The 15,664-nt window shown below is 27.3% G+C and overlaps 1 protein-coding gene across 5 annotated transcripts in view; it reads left to right on the forward strand.

Moving 5' to 3' along the window:
* LOC107437447 (mitogen-activated protein kinase kinase kinase kinase 3) overlaps positions 1 to 15,664 on the forward strand; it is a 72,446-nt gene that overhangs the window by 38,970 nt on the left and 17,812 nt on the right. For 3 of the 5 annotated variants that reach the window (XM_021147607.4, XM_043045438.3, XM_043045440.3), the window contains 8 exons: positions 1,556 to 1,594; positions 5,624 to 5,677; positions 9,473 to 9,518; positions 12,055 to 12,193; positions 13,112 to 13,308; positions 13,751 to 13,792; positions 13,879 to 13,963; positions 14,083 to 14,162. In XM_021147607.4, coding sequence (XP_021003266.1) covers positions 1,556 to 1,594; positions 5,624 to 5,677; positions 9,473 to 9,518; positions 12,055 to 12,193; positions 13,112 to 13,308; positions 13,751 to 13,792; positions 13,879 to 13,963; positions 14,083 to 14,162 — 682 coding nt within the window. The remainder of the gene's footprint in view (positions 1 to 1,555; positions 1,595 to 5,623; positions 5,678 to 9,472; positions 9,519 to 12,054; positions 12,194 to 13,111; positions 13,309 to 13,750; positions 13,793 to 13,878; positions 13,964 to 14,082; positions 14,163 to 15,664) is intronic. The other 2 variants (XM_087155001.1, XM_071187852.2) reach the window with 2 other exon arrangements.

The raw sequence follows: 15,664 nt of genomic DNA on the forward strand, positions 1-15,664 counted from the left end.
AGTACCCTCGGATAAACTGACATTCCAGATAACTTGACCTTTGTCATTTAAATTATTTCATATAAGAAATACTCGGTTGCTGCTAGTAACCAAGTATTTCTTTTATTGCTGTATAATGTAGTCCTAGTATTTGTAATCCTAGTAACTACTAATTCATTAAGCAATTTATATAAATGTTTGTATTAAATAAGAGAAAATTATATTTTTATTTATTTAGAAGCTACGGGTTAGTTTCAAAGAAGGACAGGTTCATTGTTGGACAAGCCGTCCTCAGGGACGGGTAAAATTTCTGAGTTTTTTCGAACCCTGAAATGAATATAATTTTCAGAATTTTTTTTTTTATTGAGTTAGTTGAATCTTTCGAAAAGAAATTTACAAAGGTTATGAATGCATCCACTAGACTTCTAAAATATGTAAGTATTCTATATTTCACTATCTTTTTGACCATAGATTAAGAATAGATAGACCATAGATTAAGAATAGATGGTCCTTCCACTCTTTCTTTCTTTGAGAATTGAAGATATTTCTAATTTATTTAGCTAAAACTTTAAAAGAATCAGTGGTTTGAATTATTTTCTTCTGAGTTTTGCTACCCTTTTACTCATTGTCAATGGAAAAAATTTTATTTTAGAAGGAAAAAATTTTTAACACCCTGTTTTTGAAGTGATTTTCTTGGAATTTAAAAAAATGATTTATATGTTGTAATGAATAGATATATTGTGATGATTGAGTCATATATTGTATTGTTTGATATATTGTAATGAATGGTTCATTTGAGTGTATTGGTCATTGTAATGGTAGGATTGTGGTAAAGAGAAGAGAAGTTGACATATATTTAAGGATATTAACTGTATATTATTAGTAACAGTTAAATTTTACAATGACTTCAATTTTTTGATGTTATATTTTACTGAATAGCTTCATATTCTCTCCATATGCTTGTAGAACTGTTTTCAAAAATTAAATTATAATCACCTTAAAAATAGAAGAGTAAGTGAGACAAAGCATGCCTGATTTTATAGTTGGAACAGTCTAATACACCTTGAAAATGCAACAGTTTAATATGCATGCATAAAATAAAAAAATACAAGAATAGAATTACATTTAAAAAAAAATATTTAAGATGTTCAGTGGTAAAAGCTCAACAATATGTTAACCCGAGGATATTTGCTGAGTAAGCTGTGAGACAGTTTTTTACAATTAAAAAGTAGTGAAAACAAATTTCTTGTTAAACAGACTATGTTGTCCTAAGATAAAATTTTTTATATGTTCAAAGACTAGAAAATGACATATTTAAATTGAGATCATCCTAAAGTAGAATATCATTAATCAAAGACTCAACTGTATGCCCTAAACAAAAATTTTCTGTAAATTGAGATATTTTATAATTAATCTCTGGCATCTAAATGTTCCTTAATGGGTCATTTTCAGCTGCAATAAAATAGAAATATATTCTTTTTATAAGTTCCAAAAGATGATTTTTTATATATATGGGTTATTTTGTTTTGATTTGTTATAAATATTAGATTTTGGTGAAGTTATTTATTGTTTATAGGAGTTTATTGGAAATCGTAGATGAAGAGCTTCTACTTAGGTATGCTTTTTTTAATTTTTTTATTTCCAAAAATGCGAGGTTAACTGTACATTTTTTAAAAAAGCTTTTTTTTTCTTATAAAACATTTACTTGCAATCGCATAGCTGCCAACCCTTCCGCATTTTGCAGAAGCATTCCATATTTTTACTTATTTTAGCTATTTTTTCCGCTTTTATGCGCAGAAGATAAGATCTTCCGCATTTTTCCCGTTTCCCCAATAGCTCATATTTTTCTTTAAGTCCAACATCGCTGCTCCTCTTGTAGCAGCCTAAAGAAGGACTTCCTGTTTGCCGGCGCGAAAGTAAACACTGAAAGAAAATGGCTTGTGTAAAAGCGAAGGAACAATTGGTTTATGACGATATTTATATAATCATTCAAATATCCCTTTAATTTATTATGGCTGAACGAAAACAATATAAACAAGCCTTTAAGGAGGCTTATTCTCTTGAATTCCCATTTATTTCTCGATCAAATTTTGGAGTACATGATGTACATTGCAACATATGTAAAAATGACTTTAGCATCGCTCATTGTGGTAAAACTGATATAGTCAGGCACGTGAAATCGACAAAACACCAGAAGAACAAAGAACTTTTTGGTTCAACAAAGAAGATAGTTTCTTTTTTTCAAGCAAGCATTAATGAAGAAGCTGTTATAAAAGAGACGAATGCCTCTTCACAGCATTTTTAGCAGAGCATAATTTACCAATCAGTGCAGCCGATCATGCTGGAAAACTTTTCAAAAAGATGTTTCCCGATTCTGATATAGCAAAGAATTATAATTGTGGAAGAACTAAGAGCTCTGCTATAGCAAATGAGATGGCCAATGAACTGCAGAAATCAATTATGGATCAATTGAAAAACGCTGCCTTTTCAATTGCAATTGACGGGACAAATGACTCTGACTCAAAACTCCATTCATTAGTGGTAACATTTTTTGATGAATTAATTCAAAAAATTCAAAGTTGTGTTTTAGCATTTACTATTATTAGAGATGGCTGTACTGGGGTTAATATTGCGAATGGTGTATTGGACAAGTTGAGAACTCTAGGCATTCCCTTTCAGAAATGTGTTTCCTTTGGTGCTGGTAATGCACCTGTAATGATGGATGTCAGAAATAATGCACAAAAGTTTTTGAAAGATGTGCAAAATGAATTGATTATTATTGGATGCCCTTGTCATCTTCTTAATTTAGCTTTCCAGAAATCTATTTCTGCAATGAATTTTCCCCTTGACCAGGTAGTAATTGATATTTTTTTGCTATCTGGAATTTAGTTCTAAGATAAAAGAAAAATTAAAATACTTTCAACAACTGCCAGAGTCCAAAAAAAAAAGAAAACAGGTAAAGCAGCAAATAAAAATAATTTTGTAAAAAGAGAAGAAAAAATATTTTATTTCTTATCTTCTAATATTAATAAGGCATTTTGCTCTTTTGTCTTATTTGCCTCAGCGGACCTTGAAAAAATAAATACACTTTTGCAAACAAGTTCACCTCTAATACATAATCTGAAGCAAATACTTACAAATCTATTGAAAACAATATTTCTTTATTTTATTGATGCTAATTGTTTAAAAAAGTTTGAGTCGATTAAAGTCCCCTTTCAGGATCCTACTGTCCAAAAAAATGATGGCAATCTACATGTAGGCAATCCCACATTAAGTATATTGGAATCTTTAACAATTGAAGAAAGAAAAGAATTTTGTGCTGAAGTCAGGAAGTTTTTTGTAGCTTTGTGTGAATACATTGTAAAGAGATTTCCTCTAAATGATGAGATATTGGAGAATGCTGAGGTGGCAGATTTGGCCAAAATTTCTTTTACGTCTTTCGCCAGTATAAGATACTTTGTTAAAAAGTTTCCTTTTTTATTAACAAGAGAAACTGAAGATGAAGCTTTAGATAATCTAGAAATTGAATTCAACTCCCTGCAAGTTGAACACTTGAGCATTTCCTCTAATCCTATGGATCAACAGGTTGCAGCTTTAATTAATATCTATGACGCAGAAGGTTGCTCCAAATATAAAAAAATTTCAAAAGTATTGAAAGCTATATTGACTATACCTCACACCAACGCTGAATGCGAAAGGGTGTTTTCTGTTGTGAAAAAAAATAGGACTCAATTTCGCTCATCAATGTCTGATGAGACTCTCGAAAAACTTTTAATAATTAAGTCTAAAGAAGATAGACTTTCTTTTGAAAGAGACTTTTCGAAAGAATTTTTAGTAAAAGCAAAAAGTGCTACTAAAGCATCTTTGAAAAAATGATTTTTTATAATGTTATTCTCTTTCCATAATTTCTATTAAGTTTATATGTATAGTGTATACTATAATATTGCAATTAAACTAATGTTAATATAATGTTAAAATATTACATATTTTCCTTTAATCAAGAATTAATAAATGAATATTGTAAAATCAAGTAGCTGGTCAAAGGTTTTTTTAAAATGTTTTTCCTTTTCTTGTTTTTAAAAAAAGGTGAGTATATTACTTTCTTATGCTCATATTATAGTGGATTTATAAATAAATAATTAAAATCAGCTTTTTTTATAAATTTTTTAGTAATTAGTATGCATTTGCGAATCTTTTTTTGGCATTTCTTCTGCATTTTTTTTTTGTCTATCTTCTACATTTTTATAACTAGAGGTTGGCAGCTATGCAATCGGTTTTGCTTCCTAATTTGAATTACTCTTCGTGCTGATAATATATTTTTTAGTTACACACAACATAGATCTTACACTAATGATTATTGATTTAAAGGAATTTTTAGATTACACAGTTGTTCAGACAGTCAGGTTCTTAAGATTAAATATTATGCATATTTTTTATCGCTCACTTTTCCTATAATGTATTTGTTTGAATACAGTACTACAATGAATATGACGTGACTTTATTACAGCAATTTATATTTAAATGCTAAGTATAAAAGTAGTGTTAGAAATAAATTTTTTTATACATAGTTCAAAATCAGATATTATTGTTTAGATATATCTATGAAAGTTCATTATAAGTCTCTTATTTAAAGTTCTTATCAAAATCTCTTTTTTCCAAAATGCATAGGCAATCCTAACTACACATTTTGTGGGAATCTATTTAGTTTGACTTCTTTTTAATGAAGTTTAACTAGAGCATATTTAATTGGTCCTAAAAAAATTAATTACTCCATGATACTGAACCCTGTTTACTGACCTTAGCCAACCACCGACTCGTGTTTTCGTTGCATGGTCATGGCTAGTATCAGATCACAAAACAAATAATGTATCCTGAAAAAAGTTATAAAAACACATTAACTTTTAAACTTTTGGGGTAGAGTTTATTTAACAAAAGTAGTGTTTATTTCACAAACATATTCTGCATGAAGTTTTCCTAAAAAAGCATTATTATGAATCATTCAACTTCACACAACTCCTTCTAGATTTTTTAAAAAAGTTACTCTAAATCTTTAAATTCTTAAGATCTTTTCTATCTGCAACAAAACCTGTCAGTTAAGTCTGTAACGAAATTATTTTTATTTTGATAAATACTATATCAATATTTTCAAAAAACTATCCTTTCTTTACAATTTAAGAAACTTTAAAGTTAAAAAATAAAAATTGTTTTAATCTTGAACATTAATTTTTTTCAATCATTTGCATGCTCATAATTTATGTCTAATATGAGATAATATATTTGTTTTTATAACATAATAATAAATAATGTATTGGATTGCATGGGAAGATTTTAAAATTTTTCATGCTTGTGAAAATTTACTGTGCTGTTAGGTTAATTCTTGTAGATTCTAACTAAAGCATTAGACATTGTTGGCTTTTTTTTTAATTTTGTGTATTGTAATTTTTTGTAATTAACACATTGCTTTTATGTTTTCGAATTAAAATAATTTTAGCGGATAAAAACTAGGTATGATATTGTGGAATTCAGTATATATGTTTAGCTTAAGCATATCTAAACAATTTATATTAAAGGGTTTATAAATTTCATACCAATTAACACATTTTTGTTTTTTATTTTTTAATACTTGGAATGTGCTTGCTTGCAGGGGACATGCAGAAAGTTTAGCTGATTTAGATGATGATTGCAAGTACTGTGAGCAGTAAGCATGTTGCTCTAAACTTAAATCATAGTTATCATTGGTTATAATAGCACCTTAAACTGTATTATGATTTTTATTGTATAAACTTTATTTAAATTATTTAGGGTCAGGGTCAATGATAAAAGTCTTAGTATAAATCTTGGCGAAATTCCACAGCTGTATTGATTTGAATTGGACTTTACTCAAAAAACAAGACTATCACAATATTTTTAGTTTGTTGCTGAATTAATAATAATTATACAAGTTATTAAAATGAATGCTTTTGGAAAATTCTTTTGTTAAAAATGTTAGCTAACAATTATTTTGAAAGAATAATTTATTGTCCACAGTTTAAATTTGGGGATACTGTTTATTTCAAATTGCTTTAAAATATACTGTATCCCCAAATCTAATCTGTGGATATTAAAGTCTATATTTTAAAATAGTAATTGCTGAATTCTATATCAAAATTAATTGTTCAATCGAGAGACATCTTATAATATTTCAAAATTGCTTATAGCCAAAACTGATAAATTTTACAAAATCTATACAATTTTGTTACGTCAAAACAAATTCCTCATGGCATCTGTTATTTTACCAAATATTAGAAATACAATAAGTTATCCAGCACTTTTTTAAAACAAGGATATAATATAAATTTTCTCTGCTTTTTAGAATTAAATAAACTACTCACAATATAGTAAGGATAAATTTTTAAGGGTTTTTCTATAAACGATCACTATAAACATATTTTAAAACGAACAAAATATCCACTTTATATATTTAGCTACCCATTTTTGAATTTTAAGAGTTTCCTTCAGTTTTAAACTTAAAATAATTTAAATGTTTACTTAAAAAGATTCTTCATTTTTAAAAATTGTTCAATTTGAAATACCTGGTAATATAGACTTTCAAAAAGTTAGGGGATATATTATAATATAATTAAAATGTTGATTGTTAGATTTAACTGATATAAATTAAACTATTATTATTTTTTAAAAAAATAGAAAAATCACAACTCTTGCTTAAAAAACGAGTATAAAAATATATGCATGGCATTTGATTATGTTCTCTAATTATTGTTATGGCTTTTTTTTTCAAGAGAACTAACTAAAAAATCCAAGCAATTTTGTAATGCGTAAATCACTTTGTACATATTAATGTTATTTTTCCAAAACAGACTTACTGGGTTCCTACAAGTCTTCTCAGTTTTTAACAGCAAGAGTAGATTAACTTTAATATTTATAGAAATTTACTTTTATTAAAATACAATTTTTGCATTTCGATATCTGAAAACAAATATACTTTACCCAGATATATTTGCTTTAAAAAATAATAGGAAATAGCGGTCAAGTATACACATAAAATTTCGATGTGTATATCAAAGATTCATGAGAATCCTGTTTTTAGGTCTAATCAGTTGGCAAGGGTTCCATGAAATCTAGGACACTAAAGTATGGTGTTTTTCAGATCCTGAAGATGTTTTGATTTTTTGGTAGCAATCTTTTATGGTTTTAGTCATAAATAAGTTTTGAAAAAATAGTTTTATTTTGAAAAAAGTTATTAATTTACTCTTATTTCGTAACTCAATGAGATCGTTTGAAAAGTAACATTTGTTGTATAATCAGCCACCCTAATACCACATTTTGAGACCTTGCTCCATTATATTTATTGTTATAATAAAGGCACATTTTGCATTGAGCTTATTTTCTTAAACTAGTAGTTTAAGCAGTGTCCAGGCATTTCAATCTATATCTCTTTTCTTAAGCACACATTTTTAGATATGTTCATTTTTTGAACACATATCTTAAGCTATGTCTATCTTAAAAAATGTGCATTTTGAGCTGCTTAAGATAAATAGCCAACTGATAAAATTCTGCTATTTTCATTACGAGCACATTTATACAAAATTTAGAAATCTATTAATTTAGTCAAACTAATAGGATAATATTGAGTTTGATATTTTACTTTTTAAATAATCTTCTTCTCCTTGGCCTTCTCAACAAGCCTATGCCAAGACATTCTTCCCTTAGCCAAGGTTCTCCAGTTTATTATCTTTAAAATTTGTAGGTCCTTTTCAAGGCAGTCTAAAAATGACTCACTTTTTAAATAATATGACTCACTTTTTAAATAATACAAAGATAAAAAAATCCCTTTTAAAAAATAATTTTAAACAAGCGAATAAGTTTTGGAGTAAGAAGTACTTTTATAGTTTTTAAGCTTTAATGACCATTTTTAATTGCTTTAGCAGTGACACAAACCTGTACAGATTTACTAAGTTACTACTAAGGGAAATAACAATTATATTTTACTACAGTAAAATGTAGAAAATATAGTAATGATAGAAAATATTTTTTCATGAAAAGTTTCAAATATAATAATATTTTTAGTTTCTAAAAAAATTTTAAAAATTTATTTTGAATCTCACCAGAAAAAACATTAAATAAGCCAAAATGGTTCATCAAAGGCATGTACTTTCTCTATGAGCCTTCTCAAAGGGAAAGGGATTGCCATTTTATTCTTCTGCACTCATTAGCTGTTTACTTGGATTCAAAGAAGGAGACTCGGAGGATTAGATGGTTGAATTTCGTGCATGAAAATGCTAATGCTTGGCTAGAATTCTAATAACCATTATCTCCTGTAATACCAAATATTTGATGTGTCTGCATTTGATTTTTAAATATTTTGAAACAAATAATTGTTTGAGCAGTGTTTAAAGAATAGTTTTAAAATTTTAAATGACGATTTTTAGTATTGTTCTCGTACATACGAAGGAATATTTTGTCGTTGAAATAGGGTTCACAGAAAAACAAACACTGTGTAAAATTGCCCATATTTAGGGTTCACCTGTGATTCTTTACTTTGCCTCCACTTATTCCTATTTTAAGGGGATTTGGTCATGGTTGTTCCAAATAAATTGAAATGAATAACATGAGAAACAATTTAACTTTGTTGAAGATGAACACGATATAATCTCAAACAAATATGGCAATACAATTTGTGGTACTAACTGGAGCTTTCGTGAACTTTAAGACTCACAATATTAAACTATGATTAATAAGTAGAAAGTGTCTGGTCTGGTATGCTTAGAACAGTTCACAATTTAGACATCAGCGCAGAGGAACAATATTTTTCAGAGTGTATCAACCTTTAATTGTAGTACCTTAGATTGAATTATATATTTAAGTTTACTATTCTTCTGCATGTTAAGCTATCATGTGTACTGTGATTAACAATTACAATTAACTACAATTAATAGTTTTGTACTGTGTTAAATTCAATTTATTATCATTATTTCTATTTTTAATTTAGGTTTCAAAAACAATGCTTAAATCAAATGAATTTTATGATATTTCATTATTAAGAAGAAAAGTATCTTTGTTTCCCATAAGCCTTCTCTGTCACAAAACTTACATTCTAGATGCCCAATATTTAACAAAAAGAAATTCAGTTCTTCAGAAAGCTTATCTTTTGCCCTTCTTTCTGTTTGTACCTATAATTTGAATATTGAAAACAACATTTTTAAAGTACATTATTTTTTCTAAATTTCTTATAGGTTTTTAATTAAATTTTCACTTATGCATTGCTTGTTATATTTTCTTTTATATTAATTAACTTTGACAATTAGTTTAAGTGAGATTTAGTTATTAAAATAATTACAATTGGAATATTTGTTCTTACATGCTTATGCACATTTAAAACTTATGACAAAAATTTTGATTATCTTTAAAAAGTAAAAATACTAGAATGTAAATTTTAGAAAAAAATTATTAAATTTTTTTTTATGACATTTAAATTAATGTATTTATATTTCAGAGCCACACTTCCTATAGATGTAAATAATCAAGATTTCTCAAGTGGAGTAAGTATCTATTTCAACTATAAACTCATCAAATCTTATTTTTTTTTAAAAATTTTACGTTATATTTTTGCGAAACATGCAGTCATTTTCTTTTTTAGAAGATATTTCAATATGAGTGTTCAATAACCTTTTTATACCGAATTACACATTTGGATCATTCTGCAAAAAAATCTTGACTACATAAATTTTCATTTGCAGAAATGTAAGAATTTTTTTTCGAAAGATTTATTTAAGGACTCTATATACTCACAATATTATGTCTTAGCACAGAAAAGGTTTTTTAACTTTATAGTTTTTAGGCATGACATGATCCAGCATTCCTTCCCAATGTTTTCTAGCTGTCAGCATTTTTGCACGTGATGCCATTATGAGTGTGTGAAAATTGCAAGGAAAGAAAATAATTCAACAGAAAATATGGCAACAAACAATTTTAAAACAGGCACAAACTAATTCTACAAGCTAAATACACAGACTAAAATTATCTAATTATTCTGTAAAAATGCATATTTTTTTATTAACTATATTTATATTTTTATAAACTATATTATATATATTTACATAGTTATTATTGCAAAATATATATAATTATTATTGCAAATAGTTAAAATAATCTATGTATGTCATTAAATATATTTAAATTTTTTTATCCTAGTAAACTTAACTTCTCTTCAATTTATTTTGAAATAATGAAGTGTTGAAAATCAGAATATAAAACATGTATGGGACAAAGAAAACAGAAATTTGCAATAGAAATAGTTCAAAGTTTCACCACTAGATTTTTATTTTTTTTATAAAAAGCTACTGTTTCACAAATGTTTAAAAAAAATGGTATTCATTGATGTTAAATTATCCTGCACTATGCAGCTAGGTAAGAAAGAATTAGTGTTACTAGTTAGTTATCTATAAATATGTTTTTTTAAACAGCAGTAATTGGGTGAACTTCTAGCTTTAAGAAAGGGTCTGGTGGTTTTAATAAGTTTTATGATTAGTAAGTGATAGCCTTTGTTATCTTGACTTTAATCTCTGTGACAAAAATTGTGAGATTTGTTGAAAGTCGTATTTGGAGCAAGCATGCTGACTGTGTCTAAATTGTAAGCAAGCATGATTGTAAGCAAGCATGATATCACACATGCTCTGAGATATCAGAAATGCTTTGACAGGTACCTTTAAATTATTATTTTTTTTTTTTAATGGCGGGCACTTGGGATGTATTGTCCCATTGGCCAGGAGTGCCAGAACTGCTACTCTCTTCTTGTTACCCAGTGGACACCTGTGAGGAAGCCACGGCGGTGGAGCAGCGTCGCCCACGTCACACAACCATAGGCGGGTCACATTCTCACATAGGAGAAAGGACAAAGAACACCGAGAGAAAGAAACATCCATGCCTTGAGCGGGATTCGAATCCTCAACCATCTGCTCCTCAGTCAGGCACGCTAACCACTCGGCCACCTGGTCGGCGGTCCCTTTAAATTAATCACCAACAAATGTTCAAATATTTCAATTTCTTTGAATAAGTTTCTTCTGTAGGGCCTTTAGAAATGTGGAGACAGCTACCTACACTAACTATGCCTATCATCTAATGTAATTGAAAGATGAAATAAAAGCTCCCAAATTTTTAATATTAAAAATAAATTCTGTTTTTGATGACTCTGCTGCAGAAACTCATAAGGGTCCTAGTGATGTTCTATTTGCCTCATCCTTACAACAACTTTGTTGTCTGCAATTGTCATTTCATTTCTTGTTTCTCTATGACTAAAAAGAATCACCGTCAGACAACTCAAAGATTGCCTGCTATGCCTTTTGAAGATGTGCTTGATGCAAATGGAATGCATATTGAATATACACTGTGATTAAATTAAATATTGTGTTTTTGATCTTTATGCATGCCCACTTTTCACCTGGTGGTCAAAATATGAATGAACAATTTGTTCTGCTTATTTCTTATTTTTCCAATTTCATACATACCAAGCTTTTATTGACATCTAGACTAGAATGAACTTTACATAGGTCTAAATTTGATAACTTCAATTGTAACAACCCTGTATTATAAGATATTTATGAATGATATTTATAAGTATGTAAATACTGATGGCATAAAAATTAAATAATTATAATCCCAATAGCAGAAACCTTTGTATTTATCTTCAACACCAAGGAAAAACTCTAAAATTGATCTGTAGAGCCCATGATAAGTAATTTGTATTAACTTATTTTTGGCTACAAGGTAAAAACTAATCTGTGCATAATCTGTTCCATGTTACATTAATTCTGCTTCTAAGATTACAATCATTAAATTTTTTGTAGCAAGTGTATAAAAAGTTTTACTTTTAATGTAAGGTTAAAATTTTTTATGACATCATTGTAAATAACATTTTTAGTACATATTTAATTGAAAATGTCTATTAAATTATAAAACATGTTTATTTTCAGAATTTGATCAATTTAGTTTCTTTTCTCTCTATTTAATTCTTTTGTCTTTAATTTCTTGCTGATAAACCTGTGAATTTTTTTTAATGAAATCAAAAATAATTTTAAGATTGATTCTGGAGCACGATCTGTTTCTGACCATCTCTATAGAAATAGAGGAAAATTTTTATACTCAGACAATTCCGAAGAAAAACCTCGGAACAGACTGTCCAGATTCATGGATGAATTATCTAATCAGTTTTCTCAAGGTAAAACTTCTATCAAAATTCTAAGAACAGTTTATTTAGTTCTCATGGTTTTTTGGAATAGTTTTTTAATTTGAAATGGTATGAGTTAAAGTTTTTAAAATATATACTTATTTGCATGAGTTAATTATTTGTTTTAATAATAGTGGAAAGGAAATCTAGATTGACTTTGTTCATAGTGATTATTTATAAAAATTCAAATATTTTATGTAGTTTCTGTTATTTCATTGTTTTAGATCGAAATGAATCCTACTGTTAATCCTAATGACCCTAATTATCCCTCCAATGATTCCTGTCATTATCTTTTAAGAATATTTGACCTGTTTTCATTAAAAAAATTAGTAGTTTAAATTTCTACTAGTTCAGATTTTGTTAATACATTGCATTTTTGACACCCTATGTGAATTTGAGTTATCAGTTTCATTGTACATATTTAAAGTGTAATATTTTAAGAGAACCTGCTATTTGCAGATGGTGGTTAGCAAGAATTAGTTTTCATTTCAGTTTATAATATTGAATTGCTCTCATTAACAAAGTTGGAGAGTTAATTTAATAATTTTAGCAATTTAACTAACTCTGAACTGTATTGAACCTGATTGCTATGTTTTTCCAAAGAAAAACGTTGTTAGATGGGGAAATTTTGTAACCATCTAGTTCTTAATATTAATTCTGAAAATAAGTTAAGTTTTACTTCAAACTTTTTATAAATATTCTTTCAATTATTTTCTATTAATTTTACCTTCATTAAAAATGCCTATCATTATTCTTACATGGAATAGAATATTGTCAATTTTATAATATTTATTTTGCAATTTCATGCCTTGGACATGACTTCTTATATTTATAGAGAAATAAAGAATTTTTTTAAATTGTTGGACCTTATTGATTTCGTACATTTTTTTTAATACATTTTTTTAACAGAACAAGAACCTCAAAATTCCATATCATCTTTGCAACAAAATTGTTCAATAACTCCAACAAGTAGTCCAAGATTGTTGTCAAAATCTCAGAATAATAATACTCTTAGTGAAGATGATGACAAGGAAAACAGCCAAAAAGAAAAGCTGCCACCACAAGCTCCTCCTCGCCGAAGAAATAAGAAAAAAACTGTGTCACCTGTAAGTAAGCTATGAAATTAAGATTGTAATAGATATCTTAACTCCCAGACATTTTATTGCTATCAGGTCTAGAATATATAAATAAGAAAGTCTTAATTTTCTCTTTGATTTATGCTTTATTTTTTTTTAATGAAGTGAAAGATTTATACTTTTAGCAGATTTTTAACTAATTTTTTAGTCTTCTCTTTTTAAATTTCAGTATGCTATTAGCTTTTATTTTATGAATGCAGAGATGTGGGGTGTGACATTTAAGTATTGGGGTAAAAAATATGTTTTATTTAAAATTTATTACAATTCTGTATGGCATGCATACTTTCCTATACACCATACATATAAAATATATTGGGCTTAAATGTATTTTACTTATGCAAAATACAGCTTTTATTCACTTTTACTTTAATATAATTTTAAAATAAATTTCTGTGTTATGTACTTTTCTTAGAAACCTGTAAGCAATGGACTACCTCCTACTCCAAAAGTTCATGTAAGTTGAAGGCTTACTTCTTATCAGTATATTCAGTGTGAAAATTATACTGTAATTGTTTTGAATCATTCTTTTATTATTATTAGATGGGTGCCTGTTTTTCTAAAGTGTTCAATGAATGTCCTTTAAGAATTCATTGTACTGCAACTTGGATACACCCAGAAACAAGAGGTATATATTTTCTTTTTGCTACTTTAAGTTTTCTGCTGCTAGAGGAAATAAATTATTTTGTACTATTGATTCCATTTTGTATTGCTGCAAATAAATTTATTACCTATATTTTTAATCAGATCAGCATATTTTATTTGGATGTGAAGAAGGCATTTATACTTTAAATGTGAATGAACTTCATGATGCTTGCATGGATCAGGTTAGTGAGATCTTTTGTTCATTGTCAATAAAAAATATATTATCTGCAATGTTAAAAAAATTGTTATTTTATTTAAGTTTTTAGTTTTATATAATTGTCATTATAAAAGTTACACTGTTTTTATGCACTACTTATAAATTTATGCATTGTATAATAAGCTGAAATTAAGATCAAATAGATTGAAACATAGACAAGGAAGATAAAAGGAAACATACCTTTTAAGGTTAAATTTTTTTCTTTCTTGATTTGTACATCCCCAGTGAAATACCCAAAAGTAACATGTCATTTAGAAGTAAGATTAAGTTCCTATACTCTCAGTTGTGTGGTTTTTAAAACTCAGTGACTTATTTATTTTATTTATATTATGTTGCTCCAGACTCTTTCACTTTTATGGAAGATTTTAGTTTTATATTTTAAAGTAATAGCAAAATTGCTGAGAATCAAAATTTGATTTCATATGATATTTACCACCATTATATATATTTATTTTAAGCATATATATAAAAAGTCTGATAAATCATTTGATGGGGTTTTATATATGGACAAAATTAATTTAAGAAACAGAACAAATTTCTGTATTAATTTTTTTTTTCAAGAATTTTTTATTTTACACAATTGTAAGATTTGAACAATGACTTCTGATTTTCATTTGAAACTCTCAGTTCTCTAAAAATATTAAACAAATGTGTTGTATAACATTTAACCTTTACATCTTAGAATTTGATTTAATTAACACAAAGGTAACAAAAAATTAATGTTTAACTAAGGATAAACAAAATATACTAAAGTGATTGAGGCATATTCTTTATTCTTCCTGAAATGTTTATCAGAATTTTTAGAACTCTTGAGTAATTTTCTCAAAAGAAAAACTTTATTAATTTAATTTGTTAAGCATGAAATCTTATATGGATAAATTGAGAGGCCGTTCCTACATTTACTATATTTAAAAGTGGCAGTACTAAAACAAACCTTGCATGATGGAGATTCTTTGTTTCAAAATATTCAATAAATATCTTTGTACAGTTGATTTTAAATTATTTTTATCAAATACCATTTAACGTTCAATAATTTTCTAATGAAGAATTTTCTAAATGGTAGATTTAGGGATGAATTCATTATTTTTTTTTAAAAATAATTTTTGCATTAATGATCCTCTTTAAAAAAAAACATTATGTTTTTACCAATTATCAAAATTTAGCAGAATATTAAATCTTCATATTAGTTTTTAGTGCAAACTTAAGTTTAATTTCTAGTAAGAGCTAAGTACCTGCAAGTGGTACGAGAGTTCAATAAATAAGGAACTTTCGAAACAGCTAATAAACTTATTTTCTTTTGTAATAATGTCTCATTTAAGGTTTCTTTTTTCTTCTATTAACACATCAGTATGATAATAAGTAGCATTTTAAAAAACAGTATTAATCAGTATGGCTAGGTTGCATTTAATAAAGTCATAAAAATATTTACTGCGCACCTGAATCTTACAGGATAAACAAAAATATCGA

This window comes from Parasteatoda tepidariorum, chromosome 11 (assembly GCF_982258835.1).
Source record: "Parasteatoda tepidariorum strain Cologne lab strain chromosome 11, Ptep-v5.0, whole genome shotgun sequence".
Lineage (NCBI taxonomy): Eukaryota > Metazoa > Arthropoda > Arachnida > Araneae > Theridiidae > Parasteatoda > Parasteatoda tepidariorum.